We start from the raw sequence: 25462 nt of genomic DNA on the forward strand, positions 1-25462 counted from the left end.
TTACTGTGCTGTGGCAGACAGAAGGAATCAAGTATCCTTCTGCATTAACATCCAAAGACTTAGGATTTGAGCATTCCTGCCTCTAACAATTAGATTATCAAAGAGCTTTTCCCTAGAGAATGAAGCAAGAGCTGGTATAGCATCCATTTAGCCAAAGACCCTGACACTTTATTTACTTTGGAACTATCTGGATCATTTTGCAACGCTCTCCTTTCAAGATTAAGAAGAACTTGTCTCCCTCAGGTGAATATATTCTACCTTTGGTGCAAACGCTTAATGAGAACCTCAGAACTGGACGAGAGAGGGTTATGAATGCCGGTCAGGAATTCTGTGAAGGATTGGCCAGACAATGCGAGAAGCTTTCGTCCCTGCATGCCAAGTGCTGTGTCTGGCCCTAGGGAGAAGTTTGGGAGTTCAACTGTTAAAATTGAAGGCATGAATGATGCAAGAAATCAGAAGTGGGAAGAAAAAAAATACTGCAAAGTCAGAACGGTATTTAGCTCTGCTATGCTGTACTTTACTGAGATTCGGTTACAGGGTCTATTTCATTGTCCCAGCCAGACTTACCCTGGGGCTTAAGTCTCAGTCTCTTCTGTATGGCAGCTTTTGATGGCTTTACCTACCTCTCATCACGACCTCACTCTCAGCCCTGGCCACAGCTCACCTTTCTCTGCATGGAGCCCTTCTAACTCATGGCCCCGTTTCTGTCTTCAAGGAGAGTGAAAAGCAGCTACTTGTGTTGCCTGCCCTGAGGCACTGCCAAGCAGCTGCCTCCTGAGCTCTGCACCTCCACCATTCAAATTCTGGAAGAATTTCAGGCAGCTCAGAGGTTTGGACTATCTCAGAGCTGGCAAACTAGTTAACATACAATTAAATCACACGGTGTTGGGATGAGCAAAATCAGGCCAAGATTGCTCACAAAGGAAGAAAATGGGACAATACAGGGTGAATGGCAAGGAGGTGAGGGGTAGTAAAAAGACTATGGCAAATGTGGAAGGAGAATTCATGACAGCTCCCATACACAGCTCTCACACATTCTCAGCCCCACCTCTACAGCTGCGAATCTCGCATTGCTCAGGATACAACCTAAAAACTTGATTCTATTTGCTAATGAATTTCTCCCAATCTAGACTTAGCTTCTATCATCACACGATTCTTTTTATTACCCATGCTACCTCCCTAGCTATGAGCTATTTTTCCCTTTATTATTTTTCCTTTCAGAGTGTTGAGAAAGGCAACTAGGTTTAAAAGCCTCGCACTTCTGATGTTGTAGCAGTTTTCAAATGATATTCAGAGCAAAACAATCTCAATGTGTGTCTGTGTGTTGAACCAGCATTTGGAAATATTCAGCACCACTGTAACATTTTCATTTCTTTCCAGGGAATGAAGTTTATGCAGAACAATATAGAGCCTCTTCTAGCACAAATTACCTCAGCTCTAGTTCCTGTTTGACTGAGGATTTCTTTTATATTCAAAAGTGAAATGACATCTAACTTTCAGCTGATCTGTTGAATACAGTGGAGACTCACACTTTCAGGATCGAGATACTGTTCTATTATTAGAGTCCATCATGCAGTACTAATGCATAAAGTGCTAGAATCATTAACCTTGAGTTGTTTTTCTTCTGTAACAAAGCCACGAGCATTAATTCATAGAAAATGCTGTGGGATGAAACAGATATTGTGGCTTTATAAAATACCAAGAAAAGCTTTGGGGGTGAGAGGGAGCAGTACTTCCCAAACCCTGAGGCAAAGGGCATGAAGGTGGTTGGATACTTTTGCCAATATCAAACCGAGAACTGCTGTAGGAGATGCTGTGATATGAATATGTACACAGAAAACAGCTACTAATTGCTCACCTTTTCTTCATTACCAGCACGACCCCCAGAAATATAATGACGAACAGCAAGATGCCTGCAATGACTCCAGCAATTTTAACAGTATGGTCGGTCTGCTTCTCAGGCTCTGGGTCCGGTTTTCGAGTGGCAGCCCCTATGGAATCAGTAAAAGGAAAAGAGGAGAAAGAAAAAGAATAAGGATGTTATACTTTCGATATTTATATGTTTAACCTACCAATGTCATAACTCTTATCAAGGGCCAACAGATATCAATGCTTGATCTTTTAAGAAAAAATCCTGCTTTCACTTGCATTGGCAGGACTACAATTCTTCATATTGTTCCATGACATTTTGCTGGACCACAATACAGGTGGGACACCACAGCCAGTCCTGACCCTTTTATAAGAACCCCTTCACAGATTCACAAATTTCTATATTTTTATTATCTCTGCTGGCTCCCTTTTCTTTCTGCCATTTAGAAACTTGCTAACAACACAATAACTATCCTAAGCCTTTATCCAAATTTGATTTGCTGGAACATTTTCCTCAATTATTTTTCATAAATGAAGCTGTAATTCCATAACATATTAGCTTAAACACCTGGAAAAGTGAGATAAGCTCATTTACCAGGCATTTTACCCGCAATTGTTTTTTACACAATAGACTTCTTTTTTTTTGCCTTTGGAAATCTAAATCTAGGTCACATCTGGTAGGCAAAAAGACTCCTTCTAAGCAATTTATTCACAAAGTGGGAAGCAGCTGATGATCATACCACTGGCACCCACATTTAATATCTGTTTAAATGAGATAACCAGTGCCTTACAGCAGCTACTGTCTTAGCTCTTCCAGCTTCTCCATTTAAAAAAAATAACATCGTTTGTACTGTTTACTGTATAATGTGATGGAACGTCAAATCCATGTCTGATGAAATATCCATTTCCTCTACTAAATGAGTTCAGGATGAAAAATGTTAAGGAAGCAACATTCAATTCACTACACTGATTTTAGTTTTTTTATGGACTTTCATTTTTTTTTAAATCAAAACGTGATAGCATTCATCATTTGAGGCATCGTGCCATGAAATGGACACAGGGATTATGGATCACTTTCCTGCTATAGCTTTTTTGGGAAGGGAGAAGGAAGAGTGGAACCTAAAGTGAAGTGTAATATTTTAAGATGACATTCTTATATCACTGTCTGGGTTTCACAGAGGATTTTGAAAGCACCGATTATTTTTTACATGTTTTTTCACTTTCTTTTTTTGGAAAGAAAGCAAATTGCTGATCAATTTACATGCAGAGATATTTTCAAAAAAGTACAATGAAAACATTTCTAATGTTTCTTCTCAGTTGTAACCAGGATATTCTAAGATGGTGAGTACTTCTGAGCACCCATAGTTGCACTTTTGGCCGACCTCCTCAAAACTCCTTGCCACTAGGAATGCCAGGAAAACCTGGCAATTTGTATCGCTGCTAGTAAAGGTGCTAAAGTTTAATCAAAATATGTCTAGACCTAAGTGCCAAAGCCAGGTTCTTTGGAAAATCCTGGCCATGGCACTTTGCGTGAGTACTAATTCAGAGAAGATGATCCACTGCATATCTCTGTACCCAATCCCACCAGAATATTAGGTTGATAGCAATACGCTGCAATTCCAATTACTAAAATTCTTACACTGTATGACTAAAGCTAACAGAATCTGGCTTTGTATTTTCTTAGATGCGGATGCATGAAAGTCTGTTAAAAACAGTTCTATTTTTATTTTCCTTGTGTGATATATAAATCAATTTGTTAAACTGTACATTGCTGTAATCTGCATGGCACTCAAGCATGTAGCAGATATTTAGAAGACATCTAGAGTATCTTTGTGCAAAAGGCAGCTGTTGGTTGAACTTGGCAAACAGGAAGCAGTGACTCAAGTATGATGCGACTGGTAAGACACGATGAGGACTTCACAGTCCTCTTTTCACTCTAAAACTCAAGAAAGGAAGAATGAAAAGTCAACAACAAGCAGTAGCTTTTCAGATGGAATTTCTAAGACTGGTACCTTCCAAAGTCTATTCTTCATTATTTCCTTCAGGCTACCTCACTCTACTGGAATACTCATTGGTAATGCCTTCTTAAAATAAAATTCTGCCTTACGGTTTCATTCCTTCTGTCAAGGCTTCCACTGCTAGATTTGGGATCATGAATGCTAGCCTTGCTACATTTTCACATAGAACTCCCAACTATCCAACGTGTTTTATCTCAGTGTTGTGTCTCTCTTTGACAGCACACGGTCCTCGCTCCAGTGGAACGAGCCAGACTTACACTATGCAGGGGAGAGGACATCAAAATTGTATTCAGAGCATACACGCTTTCTGCATACCACAAAGCACAACCTTCATGAAATGCCTTCCATGCCACAAAGCATTACCCTCTTGGGAATCATGGACAAGCTGGGGAATTCACCACTATTGCAAATTCTCCAAAGAAAGCCTAAATGAGAAGATATACAGTCTAACGTCAGGACACGGAAACTCCCACACTGTGTCATCTATTGAGTATCAAATTGAGGGATCATCTCAAACTGCCTAAGAAAAGTGCATGTAATGCCACCCCAAGTTAAAAATAGAATAAAGCTTCCCACCATGATGGACTCAGCCTGATTCATACCAGAGGTGGTCCTAAACTGGAAACCTGATGTTTGACATGCCTTTTAAAAACTCCTACAATTAATTATTATAAAACCCCAAATATTGGCATTATTTCAATTCTCTTTTAGTTCCATTCAGCAACTCATTCATTCCCTGACAGAATGTTCCTCCTTTCTTGGTGTCAGTGGGTTACAAAATCCACTTGGGTAAAAGGACCAAATTTGCCACCTTTCACCTTTCTTGAGCATCTTTTGAGTCTTCCAGTATAAGAAATTCTGGATCAACTGTCTTCATTTTACTTAATAGTGTTTATTCCTTTAACATACCTCAGCTTTTCTACAACGGGATTTTTAAAAATTTTTGTACTCTACCACATTCTTTATCCTTCTGAGCATTATATTTGGTTTCTTTTGACATCAGATGGATGCTGAACAGCTCACTGGCGCATTGTTTACAGTAAAACCTGTGTCCCTTTGTTCAGAGCAGTGTTCAATTTTGAACCTTCTATGAGTTAAAAGCAATTCAAATTTACCTCTGCTGAACTCGACAGAGAATTTATCAAGGCTGAGCTGGAACTACCTCTTTATTCAGTTTGCTTTTGTCCTGCTGAAATTCTTCACAGTCTTGTGTGAATTCTGCTAACCCACAGCAACTATCATCATACTCAAGAGCTGCTCTTCCACATGTGTAATAGACATCACCTCATAATTACCTCTTAACTGACTTCTGACCTATAGCCACACAGGCAATTCCACTGGCACCATGGAAAGAAAGGTGAACTGTTTGTAAGGGGATGGAGGCAGCTAGGGGCAGTAGTTCTGAAATTCGTTTTGCCACTTGATAAGCTGCGATGTCAACGTATGCTTTTAGTTTTGTTTTCATGTTTTCAAGAGAAAATTGGAAAATTACTATTGCAAGTCTAAATAAATGACGCTGTGGCTTCTCTTTCACTCTTCTGTACTGAGACATACTAGAAAAGCTGAGTGAAATGTAATCCTTCTTTACAGAAGCAGTATTAACTATACATGATTGTATCATATTACAGTTCTGGTATTTTATTCTATTTATTATTGTTGTTTCAACCAGTTTCTCTGACATGGGCATTTTTTATTTCCTTGATCACCCTAGAGCCTTTAAAAATACATAGCTACAAGACGAGTGGAGTTTTATATCTCAGTAAAATATTTGTTTTTAATGACAAATTGCATACTGTTGTCAACAGCTGGGCTAAGCCCACTGCATTTTCCTCACAACAGTAGACCTAACAACTTACTGGGATTTTTTTTTTTGTTCATTTTACTTTTAAGCTTTTGGTTCTACCCTTGCACACAGAAGCCTGACTTTAAAGCTTGCACAATAACTGCACAATAACCTCACTTCTATTTTCTTACTAGGGGTGTCTGGGCTGGTGGAGTGAGAAGAATTAAGGCCAAAGTGACACATACACTGTGCTCACCTTTAGAAGGGCAATAGGTCAGCAAAGGGCAGTGAGTGCAGGACAGCTCAAGGGAGCTGCTTAGAAAATAAAAGGACAAGGAAATGTTTCCTGCCAGGTTAAAAAGCATTAAGGTGCTGACTTTGGAAAGTCCTTACTTGACGAGAACAAACTAGAGTGCTTCCTGCCATAAGTGAAAAACAAGAGATACACTTATAGATAAACCCCAAGGTCTCACGAAACCCAGCAATGTATTTCTACAGGCTTCCTGTACTGAATAAAGTGGAAGACAGTAACATTGTTTGGTTCCATACCATTAGTTATTTACTTTTCCAATTAATCTCAGCGATTCCAATTTCCCTTTCATTTATGATATTTATTGCCCACTCTTCGTGGTATTCCCTACACTAGCATTTAAAATGTGAAATATCTTATTTTTCTTCACTTAAAAAAAAAGAGCATTCAGCTGGCCTGATTTATGACTTTCCCTCATGGGTCCCATTTTGCTCAGGACTTTACAAGACTTAGCGATAATATTTTCAAGTCTTATCCGTGAAACACCTAAAGATTTTATTTCACTTATTTTTGACTCTCAGACCTATTCCATTAACTCTTTCTTAATATTAAAATCTCCTTTTCTGAAGTTTAGTGATCTTAGCTCCTCTTCAGATTGAGAACTTAATTATACTCTAGTCACTAGTATTTAGTGCCTGCCACACTGTGAATTCTTAAATTACTTCATGCAGTGAAATTTCTATTTCTGTACCATGAGTTAGAAGATCAGGTAAAAAAATTCCTCTCTCTTTGAAGAATTCTAGTTCTCATCACAGATATACAGGTTTGGCATTAGTATTATAGGAATAATTTGTGCTTTTCAGAAAACAGTTCTGCCACTTCCTTGGGTGGAAAATTTCCGTTCATTCTCACTCAGAAGGCACAAACTCCAAAACTTTATAAACAATAATCTCCTGTAGGTAGTTTATGGATAGAAGAGCTTGAGCAGAACTATTCCTCGTTAAAATGGAAGCTAAGACTTTTCACTGAATGAACTAGCCAAGCAAAAGATAATTCTTTTAACTTACATGCAAGTATTATCTCGTTTTTCAAAACCAATGACAAGGTTCTTCAGTAAAATAAATGGACTTCCACCAAACTGAACAAAACCTCTCTCTCCTCTTTGTAAATGAACAAAGTTTGGACTCGCTTTTCAATGTTTCTTAGTCCCTTACAAAAAAATGTAGTTAGAAATGACTGACCATTGTATAGAACAGAAAAACCAATAAAATAACCCTGGATCAGCAGTCTAGGACCTGCTAGTTACACTTTCAAAGAAAGAAAAAATATTAAATCTGTTAGTACTAAAATCTAGCAATAGGTTGTTTTGTCTAAAGTGATCTTTTAGAAATCCAGACATTTCTTCTCCTATTTGAGTTAAGAAATAAGCCCTTTCTTTAATTAACTAGACTGGTCTCATTTTATCTCCCCCAGCCAAGGCCGACCACAGTTGCTGCCTTTTTTACTTCCTCTCTGCAGCTTTAAGCTCTCAAAAGGTACTTGATTGAGAAGTCACTTGCAAGCCTCTCCAACTGTATTTCATTCACAGATGTTCCAATGACTGATGTAATGGCTGACTTTACACGGCTTTAAAGTTAGTCCAGATTGTCTTAGTCTCCAGTCAAACTTGAGACTAACTTGTTGTGTTAGTAACCAGCCCATGATTTTTTAACGCAGGCAGTGCAATTTGACTATCACATCTCAGCACCTACTTTTAACTTATTTCACAGAGTGAGTCAGGAAAATGAAACATTATACCCTTATGTGACAAATTGCACTGGGATCAGGTGGCAGAAATCATGCAAAATGACACAAGGCAGAAAGGAGGCAGAGAGGTGTGATGCTTCCTTGGAACGCCCATCACAAGAGTCCTGTTGTCCCTGCCACAAAGTAAGAAGACTGAAAAGATCAGAGCACTTGGCTTTAAAGACTATGCCCACACTCCCCAAGGACAACACACATTACAAAGGCTGCTATAATTATCACTCTCTATTATTTGTATGATATTGGGATCTAGAAGCTCTAAATCTAATTGGGAGCCCCACTGTGCTAAGAACAGTGCAAGCACACAGCTAAGCAATCTGAGCCACTAAAAGTGTACTATCGAGCTGAGCCAGGCTGTAATAGGCAGGTGTAGCAATCGCAGCTGGAAGAGGGAGGCAAACACCCGTAAGAAAATGCATTTATAATACTCAAATAAATGAATACTTCTACTCTTCTTGTTTTTTCAGCTAGCTGGTATCACTCAGTACTTCCAGTTAGTAAAACAGCAGAAACACATCTTCAAGAGTGATTTCAGGTATAGAGTAATGTTTTTATGTATGATGTTGGTTAGGGTGTTATAAGGAAGGAAGGAACATAATGGTTCATAAACATGAAGGTAGGAAAAGCAGAGGTGCCAAAAGTAAAGGGCTGGAATAAAATGCAGTGTGACGAAATAAGAAAGTACGCAAACATGTCTGTGCTACTGGTATGAAAAGAGGTGTTCCGCAGAGGTAAGTCTTTCTTATAAGTGTCAAATAATCAACAGCAATTCCAGTCCTGCAGAACACACCTGAATGGGGCAACAGTGCAAAATGTCCAGTTTTGCCCAGAAGTTGCCTCACCATTTCTATCTATCACCATCTCCCCTAAGACTGCAGAGAACCATACACTCATTTTTAAGTCTGTAGCAGCATTACTGGTGCTATGGAAAGACAAGCCAGTCCAACATGCTTTTTATTTGAGTTTCAAGTTTGTTCCAGATGCCAGGATTTGTGACTGTCTTGGAGAAGACCCAAAACTTACAGAGATTTGTAGATGAAATGAATTACCAGCCTGGCTAGTCTGTTTATACTGTAAGCGACTGGCATTCAGTCCTCATCTTCTAGCCAGCAGGTACTCTGATAACAAAGTCTTTGTTTTATTACTCCTGGTAGAGCTCCAGCTAAGGGAGAAAGTTCTCATCGTTAGCTTTCAAATCAGTGTTCCTAGTTCTCCTTCGAAATTGCACTGCTTTTTTGTCCATATGGTAGAAGTTACAAGGTTTTGTTGGGCAGGGTATAATTTGTGACAGAAGGTGGTTTTGATCAGTAGTTTTTTCTGTTTTCTGTCTCTACTCCATGCCTTCACAGAATCACAGAATCACAGGATGTTAGGGATTGGAAGGGACCTCAAAAGATCATCCAGTCCAATCCCCCTGCCGGAGCAGGAACACCCAGATGAGGTTACACAGGAAGGCGTCCAGGCGGGTTTTGAATGTCTCCAGAGAAGGAGACTCCTTGAATACATTAGTTTTATAAAAGCCTCAGAATAAGGTCTGCTTTACTTCTCTTTTTACGGTATTTTTCCCTTTCTGTTCCTGGCTTCTTTTGGAAATGTTCATGTGTAAACTGTTTTTTCCACAGGGCAGGGATTATATTTTCTTTATGTTTTGCTGGGCACAGGAGCCATTTAAGTGTTGAAATCGATGTATCCTGATTTTCTCTCCCATGATGTGTTAGTGCTCACTAAATCTATATTTTGAATGTCTGTAAAAGAGGGCAAATAGCACTCATATTTTCGCAGCAGACTATCTTCTCTGTAATTTATGATCATCAGTACAATACACACTGCTGTGTACAGATCTTCCCTTCCTAAAAAGGATTTCTGTACTTCTGCAAGACAACCATGCTGATTTGGTACATTGTTTATTTGGTGTTTTTTAAATGCAGGAGAAAACAGCCTTGTTAAAAGATCTATGCTAAGAAGGGACTATCAAAATAAGGCTCCACTGTGCAACAATAATTATGAATTATTAATTTTGTTTGTGTTATTCTTTACGAAAATGTAAATATGAGCGACAAAGAACTGCATGAAAAGAAATGCAAAGAACTACTTTACTGATGAATATGACTCATTTAACTGACTATCAAATGAAATGTATCTCTCACTGGTGGATGAATCACGTTGGTGCATGTGAGTAAAGAGACTTTTTTTTTCTTAAACATCTGTGTTTCTGGTTGTCAGGAATAATAAAATTCTTTACAAAACATGCTTAAACCAAACAAAAGTTCCCAGTTTGAAATGTATCTTTCGGTCTCATCACATTCTATTTTTTAATGGGGTTTTAATACAGGCTCCTTGACTGGAGACTGTGTTTTTTAGAAAGGGACTTACAAGGAAACAAGCAAGCAAGCCTTGATAAACAGCTCATTTGCTCCTTTGCAACAAATCCAGCAACCCTTCTGCTAGCTTATTTTTTTCCCTTTTCTCTTAATCAAGGAAATTTAAATAATTAAAATTCATAAAAATTTACCACTCCAGTGGGCACCCAAGCAATTGGAAGCCCTCACTCATACTGGAAGAAAGTCCTCACACTGTAACAGCACTAAGATCATTAAGGGATTTTTAAAGCATACTCAACAGCTACACCATAACCAGAAATTAACAATGAGTCTAGAATATACAGACATGATGTATCTCCTTCTTGGAAATAAATCATTTCCTAAGGAAAAAGTATAGTCTCTGGAACTATAAGCTTTCAAATGGCCCTAAAGGGTTCCTCCAGACACTTTAGTTTATTTTATGAAGAAAAAGTCTGGTTACATATTTATAAGTACTCACTCTGTGTGGCCAAAGAAGTAGCCACAATGGTGCACATCACGGACCTCAGTGTCAACCAAGGGAAAGGTTATAGCAGCATATTTCAAAGACAGACTCTGACACTGAAATAAAAATCCTCCTGACTACTATAGAAAGAAGAAACTGGACTTCTTTACCAAACTGCTCACTGACCAACCAAACACATCAAAGATCAATATGACTCCACGAGATGCAAATTTCTGATCAAGAAGGTTGACTGAGGGGCAATGAGAACATACTTCCATAAAAATTAGCTGTATACATGTACGTCTCAAACTGAGTAAGGATGAGGAGATGTGAGAAAGAGGCACCAACAAGGGCTGGAACTGCAGGTGTCTCAGTACATTGAAATGTAGGGCTGGTTACCAGGTGATGCTGTGGGAATGAGGTCCCACTTGCAGCCACTGGATGTGCAACTACATCTTCTACATCTGACTTCCATGAACAAGAAGTCCTAGAGGTACAATGTACAACAAGGGGAGCTTTTAGTCCTGAAACATTTGGTTTTATGGTTCTTAACATAATCTCAAGCCAACAGTACTCAGGGTAGAAGAGTGACTCAAATCAACTCTAAGGAGATGAAAGCAGTCAGTCCAGACTGATCCTGTCCATACATTAGGCATTCTCTAAGCAAGTCAGCACCATTTTCTAGCCACTCCTATAGAAGTGGATAATTTATCATCACCCTCACCAAGGACATTTGAATTTTATTTGTTGTGGAAGGACACCTCTGGTTGACTCTCATGCTTTCAACACCAGATTCCTCCTCAAGCTATACTGAGAAGTGTCAAGAACAAGACACCTCTGAAACTTTATTTCAGTTATAGTATCTTCTACAAACAGGCTTAACTACAGGAACACTAATGAACAGTTCCAAATGGAATGTCAGTGAAGACCTTGTTATTTTGCCATAAGGCATAGGGAGGGGACACAAGGACAATGTAATACAGGAACCCCAGTGGTACATCTGCACATTCATGCATTTTTGTCCTGCGCTGCCACTGGCTCATAGACGAGGCTGATGTTCTTGGTGATTTCCACTACCAGCCTCCTCAGCCTCCCTCCCCATTGTGTCTCTTTAGAAGGGTTCTTCAGAAATACTTCATTACCAGTCACATTCTCAGAATTTACTTATCATTACTCACCATCTACCTATTTTCTCGGAGGAAAGTGTTATATAACTCATTCTACTCAAAGATAAATGGAATTATACATGCAATGATGCATGCAGAAAGGTAAAAATATATTTGTGATAAATTTATAAAAAGCAGGAAAAAATAAGTAAACCACTTTTTTTTAAAGCATTCCCAGAGTCAACACTGTTTTGGGGTCTGAAAACTGGCTAGAGGAACTAGAAAGGAGCATCAGCACAAGAAAGGAAAAATAATTCCACAGAATTCTAAATTTGTGCCAATAAAGTGTACCAATTCTTTTGTTCACATTTCAGAAGCATTTACAGTACTCCAATAAAAAAACCCTCCAAACTGAATCAATATTAAATGAACCAAGATTCTAGTGCAGGGACAAGAAAAGACTAGGCCTCCTCTGAATGGTTATAATTGATTTACTTTTCATTTTTTGTACATTTCCTGTAGGATTTAGGGGTTACAGAAAAATCTCCATTTGTCCTATTTGATTCCTTAAGTAGCCATTTTTTTCATCAGTTCTTTTCATATCACTTTTAATTACTGACACATTTACGCATGACCAGAAGCTGTCTAATTCAATGACAACATACTGAAAGGTGCTTCAAAAAGATTTCATGAACACTTTGTTTGCTTCTGACCAATGACAATTCATCATTTTTCCTCTATTTCCCTGTGTCTGATGTGAACTCAAAAGATGAAACAGAACCTGAAACTATTGCATTTCCCCTCTTGTCAGCTTGAAACCATGTAAGACAGTAACTTCCACTCACTTTTATGCAAACTATGACTGAACTTTCACTTGCATGGGAGTTTTCTATTTTCACAAAAACTCCTTAGTGGTCAGCAGTAACAGAAAATCAGATGAAGAGAATGAAATGAAAGTTCAAAGTTTCTGAAAAATAAGGCCTCAAGTTGCACCAGGAGAGGTTTAGACTGGATATTAGGAAAAAATTCTTCACAGAAAAGGTTGTCAGGCATTGGAACAGGCCTGTTCCAGGGAAGTGGTGGAGTCACCATTCCTGGAGGTGTTTAAAAGGCATTTAGAAAAGGTTCTTAGGGACATGGTTTAGTGCTGGAGTTAGGTTATGGTTGGAGTTGATGATCCTGAGGGTCTCTTCCAAACGAAATGATTCTATGATTCTAAAATGCACACATATACTCGAGTGCCTTTCCCAGAGCTCCAAAATCAGTGGCTCTTGCAGTCAAAGTCCCATTCCTGCAGAAAAGGACATTTTCAATATGCCTGGAGAAGCAGGTGTTAAAATGCTATCACTAAGTACACTCATGGCTTGCGTAGTGTTGAGTTATTATTCCCAGCAGACAAATGCGGCTTAGATATTTATTAAATATTCAGTTATTTCAAGGAATCTGAACTGAGTGAATTTCTGAAACATTATTTTGCCCAAGGTAGTATGTTCTGTGTCTTTTCATTAAAGTTGACAATACTACTCTTCTCTTTGCTGTACTACTCTATTTAACCATAACACATTTTAATGTTCACCTAGATATTAACACAGAGGTGATCCATGCAATACTGTATTACACATTTGTTAAACTCTCCAGATTTGCAGTGCCTAAGAAGTACAGGTTATTTTACCCACAACTGGAACCACATCTTCTTTCAAATTAAAATTCTAATTGCTTAGCATTTTATGAATACAGTCAATAACTACAGATGGAGAATATTGATATTCACAGGGTTTTTTTGTTACTAATTATATCTCTGAGCTTCTCTCTCTTCCCTTGTCTCTCCTTAATTTTTCATTGTGGTACATGCAAAACATGTTCTGCTTTGAATGTAAAAATTAGAGGCATATTTTCTTTTATACAGAAATGTAATAACACACTACATGACACACAACGATGCTCCAAAAATTACCTACTGGTATTTTTGCTTTGTTTTGTATTTTCTGCTTCTCTGTAGATTGCCAACGTTGAAATATTTTGGATTAGATGTGATAGTGACTGGTATAACACAGATGGCAGAGATTCCTTAAGTTTGTTAAGAATTTATCCTGGTCAGTTTATTTATATTGTTATTTTCATGACTGCGTTTTATGTTTCCATGCTCTGTAACGAGAATAAGGAATGCGCCCTTCCCCCAAGTCCAACCTCAAACAGCTTCACCTCATAGATATCCTCATATTAAGATTATACATTGCTGAGCAAACAGAGTATTTTTCAAGGTAGGATGAACCAAACAGATTCATCTTCAGTGGCTTAAGTTAAATTTTTTGTCACTCTCTTCATGAAAGAGATATTTAACACTGACACTTGGAATCATATTCTTTCCTCAGCTATGGACTGGAACACTCAAAACTCCAAATCGGTTGTGTACTTGAGGCATGTAACACAGCTCCTGCAATGACTATTAACTCTGTAACATCCAACTTTTTAACTCCTCTGTATAAAAGACAAACAGTGTCTACAGTGCAAGACTTACCTAATTAGGCTACTTGTCTCTCCTAAATGGAAGGGAATGATTGATACTTTCTTCTAGGTCATGAGATCTTTCTCCAGCTGTTTCTGTCCCAGGTCTGTAACACCACTGGCTCTGGTGATACAGTGCCAGGGTAGCTGATGAACCCATACCTCCTTGGCCAAGCATAAGCATCAATGGCGAGAGCAGAACTGCTGGTATGACCCTCTGCAGTTTATCCTCCCTACTCTCCTATTTCATAGAATCATAGAATAGTTTGGGTTGGAAGGGATCTTTAAAGATCACCTAGTTCAGTCCCCCTGCAATGGGGGACATCTTCAACTAGATCAGGTTGCTCAGAGCCCCGTCCAGGCTGGCCTGGAATGTCTCCAGGGATGGGGCATCTACCACCTCTCTGGGCAACCTGGGAGAGTGTTTCACCACCCTCATTGTAAAAAATCTCTTCCTCATGTCTAGCCTGAATCTCCCCTCCTTTCATTTAAAACCATTACCCCTTGTCCTATCGCAACAAGTCCTGCTAAAAAGTCTGTCCCCATCTTTCTTATAGGCCCCTTTTAAGTACTGAAAAAGTGCAAGAAGGTCTTCCTGGAGCCTTCTCTTCTGCAGGCTCAGCAGCCCCAACTCTCTCAGACTGTCCTCACAGCAGAGCTGTTCCAGCCCTCTGATCATCTTTGTGGCCTCCTCTGGATGCTCTCCAACAGGTGCCTGTCCTTCCTGCACAGAGGGCTCCAGAGCTGGACACAGGACTCCAGGTGGGGTCTCACCAGATCAGAGCAGAGGGGCAGAATCACCTCCCTCAAACTGTGGGCCACGCTCCTTTTGATGCAGCCCAAGATACGATTTGTCTTCTGGGCTTCAAGTGCACATTGCTGGCTCATGTCCAATCTCTCATCCACCAGTACCCCCAAGTCCTTCTGCACAGGGCTGCTCTCAATCCCTTCCTCCCCCAGCCTGTATTGATACTGGGGGTTGCCCCAACGCTGGTGCAGGACCTTGCACTTGGCCTTGTTGAACCTCATGAGGTTCACAAAGGCCCACTTCTTGAGCTTGTTGAGGTCCCTCTGGATGGCATCCTATTCCTCAGGTGTGTCAACCGCACCATTCAGTTTGTGGTCATCCACAAACTTCCCACTGTCTACGTCGTTGATGAAGATATTAAACAGTACTGGTCCCAGCAAGAACCCCTGAGGGACAGACTTGTCATCAATCTCCATGTGGACACTGGGCCATTGACCACTAACCTCTGGATGCGACCCTCCAGCCAGTTCCTCGTTTTATTTATGCAAGAGAGTTGCAAAGGCCCCACCATGCTCAACCCAACCTGTTTAGAGTATAAGGATCTGAATAGCAGGACGTCCTGACTCCTTGATCAGAGCCTCTGGCTTTTCTGTAATGACTTGAACACATTCAAAACTAAGGCTGCTAATTAATTTTCAGAAAAGTTTGTAGGAATTCTTGTTAATGTAAATCATGAACTGGATTGCTTGCTGTCACTAACAGAATCACATTGGTAACTGACTTCTAATCAGCTCAGGTTCTCTATTGTCTAAAGCTGGAAAGGGCTTGTATTTATGTTATGGGTTATTTCAGCATTTGTGAATTGTTATCAGCATTGCTTTTAGCCCCTCTTTGTCTAATTGTTTAACACTTCTTCAGGTGCTCTGTGGAAAATGTACTTATGTTTAAAATCCTACATGCTTTGGTTGCACTGTCTTAAAAACTGAAAACCTGACATTTGACTCTGTAATGTATGAGGGGAAAAAAAGGAGAAAAGGAAACAGTAGCTCCCATGGCACTCCTGTATCCTCTTAACATTTTCTTATAACTATACTGTTTTATAGATGAAACTGTCACTGCAAAAATGACAAATGTAACACATAAAAGAACAAAAATGGGCAATAAATCACGACTGACACTCCAGCCCATTGAAATGCATTCAGCCAGTGCTGCAGAAAGTAGGAAGATATCCTCCTGCTTTGCATTCTGTCCAGTTGAGCAAGAGAACCAGACTCCTTGAACAACTGGTACAACAAACACTGGGGCCATCATGTAAAAACAGACTTAGAATTTCACTTTGGAGAGTGAGATCCATTCTCATTCTGCTTTGCATGTCACTTGGCCTTGCAACAGCATCATAATATGGCTTTGACATTACACCACATAGGTGCTTACTCTCCCTTGGGTAACTATACGCAAGTCCCGCTGATGTAAGTGCTGTTCAGAAGTATCAAAAGAATAAACTTCTAAAACGGTGTATTCAAGCTCCAGACAGACGTATCTGCAAGAAGCTTTGTTATTACAGACAGCACTATATCAAAATCAGGGGTTCTACATTACCCAAAATAGCACCCCAAGTCCCAACATGTCAGTATACATCTAAATCAATGCTATGTGGTTCCAGATGGAGAAAAATGAATGAGAATGTCTGTCCAGCCTGTGTTGCTCGTCCCAAATGCATTGTAAAGGAGAAACTACAGACACTGCTAAAGAAATTATCTCAGTTCTTTTCAACAAACTAGATAAATAGGAAAACAGTCCTCAAAATCATGTTGTTGGGTTTTGTGTTAATAAACAAACTGTGTTTTCAGTAATGCAGTATAAATCTGGAGTAAACCCCTTGACATAAAAAAATTCAAAAAAGTCGTGATCTAATCAGTCAATTATTTCTGTTGATTTTTTTCACTTTTACAGTGGAATGGTTTAGCACAGAATCTGACCCAGACCACAGCAATAAATCTTGCTATGTGTTGAATACACATCTTAAGAAATCTGTTTATTTTATTATGCTGCTAACTTCATAAGGGAGGAGAAACCAACTGGGATTATTTTATGACTGCTTTTAACACGGTTATAAAATATGCTGGTCATCTAGACCTTATGGTATGCAAGGTAAAAATCATTTAAGCTTTAAGACTGCCACTAACTTTAAAAAAAAAAAAAAAATTCTTCCCAATTCTTCGATATCGGTTATTCCACAAAACTTCTGACAAATCTTGTTGTATCTAATTTGTACCAAGAACTTCATCTATGAAGAGTGTACAACATAGAGCTCTCCCTCCCAGCTGCATGTGTCATTAACAATGAGTAGTAAAAAGGGCATTCTATGGCAATCCGTCTTAATAATATCCAGTAAAGAAATAGCTGCTTCACTAAATCACAAATGGAAATACTTTAATTTAAATATAAGTAGCTCAAACATATTTCAACAATTAAGAAAATGCCTGAAAGAATGAACACCCTCATCAAAATTCCAAGCATGCGATTTTATCAGAATGCAGACAGAACAAAACAGATGAGGGCCAAGTGAATACAAAATATGGCAAATTTAAACCTATTACATGAAGTGTCTCTTACAAAATAGTGAAGAAAACTGCAAATGCTTTCCGGATTTCTCAAAAAAATTGATTTGTTATTCAACTTTAAAGCCAAGATCATACAGTTACTTATCTATGTGGTACAGTTTTTGTTAACCTTCTACATGATTTCAACCATACTGTTAAATCATATCTGCTTATGAAAACATGGAGACGGTATCGTGAGGACTACTATGCTTCATGTATATGAAGTCTTTCCTCCTGGCTGACAGATGTCAGATAGTTAGATATTCTCCCTGTCTCTTGGAGGACAGGGTCAATTAAGTGGATTTCTAGTTAGTTACTTTTTGTAAGGTTAATGCTGAAAGCTCAACATTTTGTCCCAAATTTGAATTCCTTAGTTATTAAGTTATCGAATCAGTGATAATAATGTATTCGCTAGTACTAGTTTGCCTGTTTTGGCTTGTGAGAATCAAAATCACACAGTTGCCTTTACAGCATTGTTGTATTATACTATAACTCAAAGACAATTACATTGTAGGTAGTGCAACTGCATGGAAAAGTTCCCTTTGCTACAGCCTCAAAAGAGTACTGAAGCAAGGAGGGGCTGTCAAGATATTTAAGACAGGTAATCCTATAGATGGACGCCATTTTTATATGAAAATGAAGGTGAAAGGAAGGACAAAGAGGAACTAATACTGCACTGTTTATAAACCGCACCAGTAAGGGCCAGGATGAGTTGATGATGAGGGTGGAGGAAATGAGCGTGAGCAGAGTCGGCTCGAAAGCTAAGCTGTATTATCACGATCATTCAAAAGAGGAAGACCTTTCAAAATTATTAACAATATTCAGGAATGCAGCCAAGATTTTAAATTTTCATTTTGCAAGAAGCATCAACTTCCCACTTGAAAAAAAAAAAAAAAATCAAAAAATCCCAACCCCGACCTCCTCACCACCAGTTATTTATCTCCTCAAATGCTAAAAGACAAAAGTAATTTCTTGATCTTAAATTAAATTACTTTGGTGCTGAGCAAAGAAGTGAGGAAAAAGCATTGAATAGAAAATGCTCTGTAACTTTATTTAACAGTTACAGCTGTATAGTCCTATGATTTCCACATAAAGAACTCCTTATACACGTAGATCCTTTCCACAGTCTAGGAATCTGTAGAGGAAAAGTGTGGGAAGAATGTGCAGCATTCCCTGCTTCCTCATGTCCAGTCCAGCTCCTGCAAATGTCCTTTAAGAAAATATTTGGGTTCCTCATGGATATTGCTAACATCATTATTGCTGTACTGTCCTGAAGTCAAAAAGCCTGCCTAAGGGACCTCTACATGGTGTGTCTCTGTAGAAAAACATGAATTCCTGTTGCTGTCATGGGACCAATCACATGGGCTGGGTGAGGTTTTCTCTCTCTCTATTGCAGTTGTGGCAGCTGAGAAGGATGAAAATGCTTCTTTCTTTTTGATCACACTGTCTTCAAGCATGAGAAGGGGTTGCAGAAATGATGAGGGGATTTTGGAAGCCTTTTAATACATTTCATGGATAGCCATTCTGTTTGCAGGTGTCATTTAATACTTTCACTTTTTACACTGTAAAAAAATTAGTTTCTGGTAGAATATATATTTTTTTTTAACAAAAAAGGAAATACAAGTCAGAGATCTGCCAGAGAACCACAGAGTGCCAATGCCATAAGCCACCAGTGACAAAGTAACTAAATAAATACTTGGCTGGATGTTCTAGGCTAGCTATATCTCTGTTCTCTCGTCGTTAACTACCATACCCATCTCCCTCTTGTGCAACAGACATCTCTCTACTGTTTGCTGTAGCTACCCAGTTTTGCACTAAAAGAAATAAAAAACAAAATAGGAGAAGACAAACATTTAGTTCTCCATAGGGAAAAATATATAAGCTTATTTGAATCCTGTGATGAAGAAATCAAAACTTGTTGATGTTCATGGATACGGAAGACATCTTCTTTGCCTCTTCAAAGTGTTATTTGTATTCTCAGGTAAAAAATAATTGAGCTATAAAAATGTATGCGGAAAGAGTTTCTGACAAGTAGCGCTAACAAGAACAAACTAGTACTTCCTGGAGTCATCTAAATACATTATTATGGTTAGTTCATATATTATTACATAATATAAATACACATGCAGCAATTTTGCCTTGATTGACACGGCAACTTGGGCATTACGGATCACTCAGCTTTGTTATTACAGCATATATCCCAGAATTAAAAGCTATAGCAGACCTGCCACTAATCCTTTTATCTTAAGCTGAATCATTTAACTGTCTCTTATTGACTACAGCAATATTCAGATGCTAAGCATCTGAACTCCTCGTTGTACTTAGACACTCCAGTAGCAACATCTACATGCTTCCAAGTAACTATGCCAGTATTCCTGAAAAAGGCAACGATTTTATTGTATGTTAAATGCTGACAGACTAGGTCTACCTTCTTCCGTTACATATTCCATCAAACTCACCTTAGATTCTAGAGATTTTAATGCTCTTTCCTTCTGTTTGAAAATAAAAAGGTTTCCAAATACCTTAAAAGCTTTATGAATGTGTTTATCTTCTGACAAAATGAATAATTTCCCCAAGTTCATAAAGATTTTTTGGTACATTCTGAACTGGCCTTGAAGACACACCCAGCCTAATAATTGTCTCACTTGCCTACTGAATTTACTTTGACAATTAGATTTAAAAACCTTGCAGTCTTGTTGCTTCTCATATGTCACATGCTAGGTTATTTTGTTCTAATCCTAGAACTCATGTATGACATAATTAAAAAGGAATCGATTTTATTTCTTCGTTTTATTTTTTTGCATATTGAAATCTTGCCACAAAATGTGATCTTACCAACATTCTAAGTTTAAAAAAAAATCTGTTAATACAAGATCTTCGTCCTAACTTACACATGCAACTCTTGAGCCTAAATTATTTAGAAATTCCAGTGTCTTGATCTAATAACACAGAAAAAAATAAACAGGTACACAGATACATATCTGCATTCAAACTGTCATTTAATTTGCAGACGGAGCAAGACTGGATCTCTTTACAACATCAGGCTTGAAGGAACATTCCACAGATCACACACACAATGGGCACATGCAGCGGAGTTGTATGTACAGGGATGTGTGTCTAAGATTTGGTGCCAAGCACACAATTTAACTTAATGGAGCTGAAGAAAAATTTATAAACAAAAAGAAACTTTTAACATAGAGAACTATTTATGAGCATAGAATGGAGAAACCGTCAGGGAAAAGGAGCCAAAGAAAATGAGACAAAATGGGCATGATGACTTGTCTGTACTTGAACATCTGACCTGTTAGTTGGTCGTCGCCTGCAGCAGGGGCGATGCGAATGTATGGTGTTGTAAGCTGAGTCACGATTATCGCAGCTAAGGCAAAGGAAGATTTCCAGGTCAGCATGCATGAGGGAAAAAAAAGCCAGACTGAAGCTAGGCCAGCGAGAAGAATCTTGGTCAACAGTTTACTGTCTGAACTTCTTACAAATAAAACCCAAAAAACTCCCAAAAGTTCCTTTTCATCTTCAGTTGCTAGTTTGGTTATTCTGCAAATTAATAAGCTTTCATGTGTGACCTTCATTCAGGAAAAGGACTCAAAGCACATTATTTACATATAATGCATTTGAGGAAACTGAAGACTCCGGCTCTGCCAGTCACAGCACTGGGCTTTCTAAGTGAAAGTTAACTGCTTAATCAGATTAGTATTAACTTCTCCGGGTAGCTTGAACTAATTTCACTTTTTGTTTTCCTACTTCATAATAGTACATTTTTCCTATAATTATTTTTTAACTTTCGGCATACAGAGAACGACCACTGAGAGTTGGCACGCTTTTAGTTAGGTATGTATGTAACTGTTTGAGGTTCAAGTTTCAAACTCATGTTTTGCCACTAAGACAAGAAAAAGCTGAAAAAACTTAATTGTTTGTGTATTCAGACTTTTCTGTTGGAGCTGCAACAATCACTGCCTGGTATAGATAACGATTACCATGGCTTAAACTCCTAAAATCTCATATTTCTTTGTTTGCCAGCAGTTCTATGATTGCCTCTAAATGGTTAAGCACACTATGATACATATATATTGAGGATTATAAAAAAAATTAAAAGGTCAAATCCAACATGATGCAGCTGGAGAATGATGCAAAGAAAAAATATTGGAAAATTAAGGACAAAATTATATGAAAGATCACTCATTTACATAGAACAGCCTGGGTGCTATTAGAAACGTGGCAACGAGTGAGGAAAATAGATCATCTACCATCTGCAGACAATTAAACTCAAAACTGCTGCTGCATAATATTTTGAAATATCCCTCTGCAACACTGAAATGCAGTGTTGATAGTAGCTGCTAGAGTACTGTTGCTATTGGATTTAAAATATTATAATATCCTTTTCTCTCTCATAATTAATGAAAGCCTTCCAATCTTGCAAAATTAGAACAATAACGTCTCCCTCTTGAGAACTGGAATCCTAGGAGATAACCAAGATGTTTCTATGCAGACAGTGGTGTAAGTCATTTCAGGAAATATAGTCTTAATAGAAATCACAAAACAACACAAAGTCGATAGCAATAAAGTTAGAGGAGTTTTGGAATGTTTTCAACTTTGTCTGCTGAGATTTTACAGTCATTTAGTTTAAAGAAGGAGTAGGTATATGAAAGCCATATTTCAAGCAAAATATGACAACCTATATTACCACTGGTATAAAAATCTCTTCCTGATTTTTGTTTGTTTGTTTGTTTAATTATCTTGTCAAAAATAATGGGAATGGAAACCCTGCAGTCTCCACATTTGTGTATCCACCAAATAGTCACAGAGGTCCTAGAAGCCCTTCTCTACAGAAAACTAAGATCAGAAGACTTTGCATCACAAGAATAACACGATGTCTGATCATTCTCCTGGGAAAGCCAGCAGCAAAGGTTCTTTTTGACTTCAGCAGAAGCAGAAGGAGAACTTTCAGCTCTACAAAACCCCAAATTCTGATCCTAAACTACAGTTATAGTCATTGCAATCAGGATTTTTATATGATCTCTAAAAGAACACATTTAACAGAGGTGCCATTTGCCAAAATGTAATGGTCATAAAACAAGAGTACTTTTCAAAATGTTACAAATTGTGGTTGTTTAAAATATACTTGACGGAATGAGAAAATATTATCCAGCTACAGACCCTACACATGCATTTGACCAACTAGAGTTAGGCTGTACTTTTCTGAAGTTAGGCTGTACTTTTCTAACAAGGAGCCTGTCAACATGATAACAGGCTATCCAGTGCACTTTGGCTCTGATCCAGCAACAGAGTGCAGTGTGTGCCAGTTGAGTACATGCTTGACAGTAAGCACATGCATTATTCCTCTTGACATCAACTGGAGTGAAAAATGAAGTACCTACTCAAGGGTTCTGCTGGATCTGGGGCAAGAAAGCTCTGTATCTTTATAATTCGTCATTTATTTTCAGAAAAAAATACAAAAGCATACAGTGGGCCATGGAATGAACACTGCAAAACTCTGTGACAAAACAGAATCTCAATGACCTTAAGGTCTCAAGGGCACCAAAAACTTTTAGATTATCTGAAGTTGGGATAACTTATGAAATACAGCTAGCAAATGCTATAGCTATGCTCATGTCAGGTTCTGTACCCTTGCATTGGTCCTGAGGGCAGATTTCAAACAAGCTAACCACACGCCCTCAATACAGACAATGAGGTGGCTTGGCCAAGCTAGCTGGCTTTGTGGAGCAGCTTGGAGGTTGCCTTGGGTGATCTGGATCCCAGGAGGGGCTGCCAGCGCATTTTGTGCAATCCTCAAATTCCACGGGAATGGAAATGCAGAAGTTTTCTGCAGTTAGGGAATCAAGAAACGAGCAGACAACTGGCTGCACTATCACGTTTGTTTTACGAGTTATACTTTATGGCACAGGCCTTTACCCATTAAAATACTTATGTGTCTATTTTAAGAAAGTATAGTTATGAAGTAGTCAGTGACACTATTCTTCATGCTCAAAATCAGGTACACAACTGACTTCATTAGGGACCAAAAGCATATGGTTTCCCACATATGTATTAAATTCTGGAGTGCACCTACTAACGCAAATGACCTACACAAGGCTGTACATATTTTCAGGATCAGACCTTAATTTAAAAGAATATTGTACCAGTTCTGTAATGAAAGGCCTAAAGCACTTCCTTTGAGCTTTCAAAACCACTAAACTTGAACTTTTAGAGCTAACAGAAGCCCAGAATACAAACATTTCAGAAATGATACCAGTATACAAAAAGTAGATGCTGTACTGGAGAGAGTTCGTAACCTTATTTGTACAAAGCACTGTAATAAATGGATGGACGCAATAAGCACATGATAGAGCTTAAGTGCCTTACTGTCTAGTGGCTATGCCAGAGTCACAAAACTCAGTGGAAATGGTGCGTGTCTGTAAGAGATCAGGCATGGCGTTCAGAGCAGCCTGTTTTGCTGGGGTGCAGGCACTGTGAATGTTGTACTAGGCTGTTTGGGGGGTGTGTGGACAGAAGGGGAGATGAATGGGAAAGGACAATTCTCTGTCTTGCCCCACTGCAGGTGTGGTGACTTCTGACCTACAGACATCAAGCGTTTTTGCTGTTTTGTCTGGTCCATATGTGGGAAGTCCAAAGAAAGCACAGAAGCCTCAAGTATCTTGTTAGATCTAAAGGGAAAAAAAATCTGTACTGATAGGTATGATTAATCTCATATTAAAATATGTCATGGTCATATTTTTATTTTTAAAAATTGGTAAAGTTTAAAAATATAATACAGACATCCAGTTTACGGACATCAGTGCTTTACAGAAGCCCTCCAAGAAAGTTCTGTGCCAGGGACTACAAATGCCGTTGAGGACACCTCTGGTTTCGAAGTCCTCACAACAACCTCTCATATTATTTTACAGGCTTCACAAAGGTATTACAAAAATTCTGAAACATGCTTTTGAAATAGAAATGTATGGAAATTTTTTTAAAATAAAAGCCGCATGTCTCACATCTCCATTGCCAAATGGGTTAGCTCAAAGTAGCTTGTTGCTATGGGAGCTAGTCCAATCCATGAAGTTACCCTCGGTTCTCAAATAAGAAAGATTTTTCAGCTGAGTAATTGAAACAGTTGAACATCCATTAGTGATTATGAACACAAATCTTCAAATAATTTAAAATCCATTCCTCTAATCACCTATTATAATTTCTGAGGTAATGTCCACTCCTGGTACCACTGAAGCTGCAGGACAACAGCAACACAGGACTCCACTTGAATCTGGAATTAATCTCTCATCTATAACATATTTTATTGGGTTTTAGTGTAGATATTTGAAAGCCTTCTGTGGCTTAGTAAACAGTCAGTAAATTAGAATTAAAACTACTTCCTTTGGTTTGGAAAACAAATAAACAGAACAAAATAAAACATGAACCAGTTGTATTTGTCACATTAGGGAGGATCCAGCGTTTCAACAGAGGCAATTGTATGCTCACATTTCTGTTGCTTTTAAGTAATGAGATTCTCATAAATCCTAATTAGATTTAGTGGTGGTGGTGGTGGAATTGTGAAGTCTATATGTAAAGGAAATCATGGTGGAATCAGTTGCATTAGGGATAGTCACTGCGAGACATACACGATCTCCCGCAAGGAACAGTGGCACGGGGATGAAGTAGTTTTAATTTCATACTCTTTCCAGGTGCCCAAACCACAAGGTGGCATTACCTGTTCCTACTCACAGCAGTACTTTCTTTCCTTTTCCTCCATTATTCTCCAAATAATCATACTATACCATCACTTTTTCCTTCAGGCTTTGAAGTTGCCACCAGCTAGAGGTATTAAAAAGGTGAGACTACAAAGATAATCACTGACAGATCCCAGCCTCCAAAGTGAAATGTATCAGCAGCATGTTTATCTTTTCCTGTTTTGGGATCAACCCCATAGCTATTATACAAACTTGTCTCACAAATGATAATATCA

General features: G+C 38.5%; 1 protein-coding gene across 7 annotated transcripts in view; it reads right to left on the reverse strand.

Moving 5' to 3' along the window:
- The window catches only part of PTPRM (protein tyrosine phosphatase receptor type M), a 472021-nt gene that overhangs the window by 154628 nt on the left and 291931 nt on the right, over positions 1-25462 (reverse strand). For 6 of the 7 annotated variants that reach the window (XM_065629983.1, XM_065629982.1, XM_065629985.1 and 3 more), the window contains exon 14: positions 1859-1991. In XM_065629983.1, the coding sequence (XP_065486055.1) occupies positions 1859-1991 (133 nt within the window). Of the gene's footprint in view, positions 1-1858; positions 1992-20791; positions 20867-25462 lie in introns of all 7 variants that reach the window. The other variant, XM_065629988.1, reaches the window with a different exon arrangement.

This window comes from Caloenas nicobarica, chromosome 2 (genome assembly GCF_036013445.1).
Source record: "Caloenas nicobarica isolate bCalNic1 chromosome 2, bCalNic1.hap1, whole genome shotgun sequence".
Lineage (NCBI taxonomy): Eukaryota > Metazoa > Chordata > Aves > Columbiformes > Columbidae > Caloenas > Caloenas nicobarica.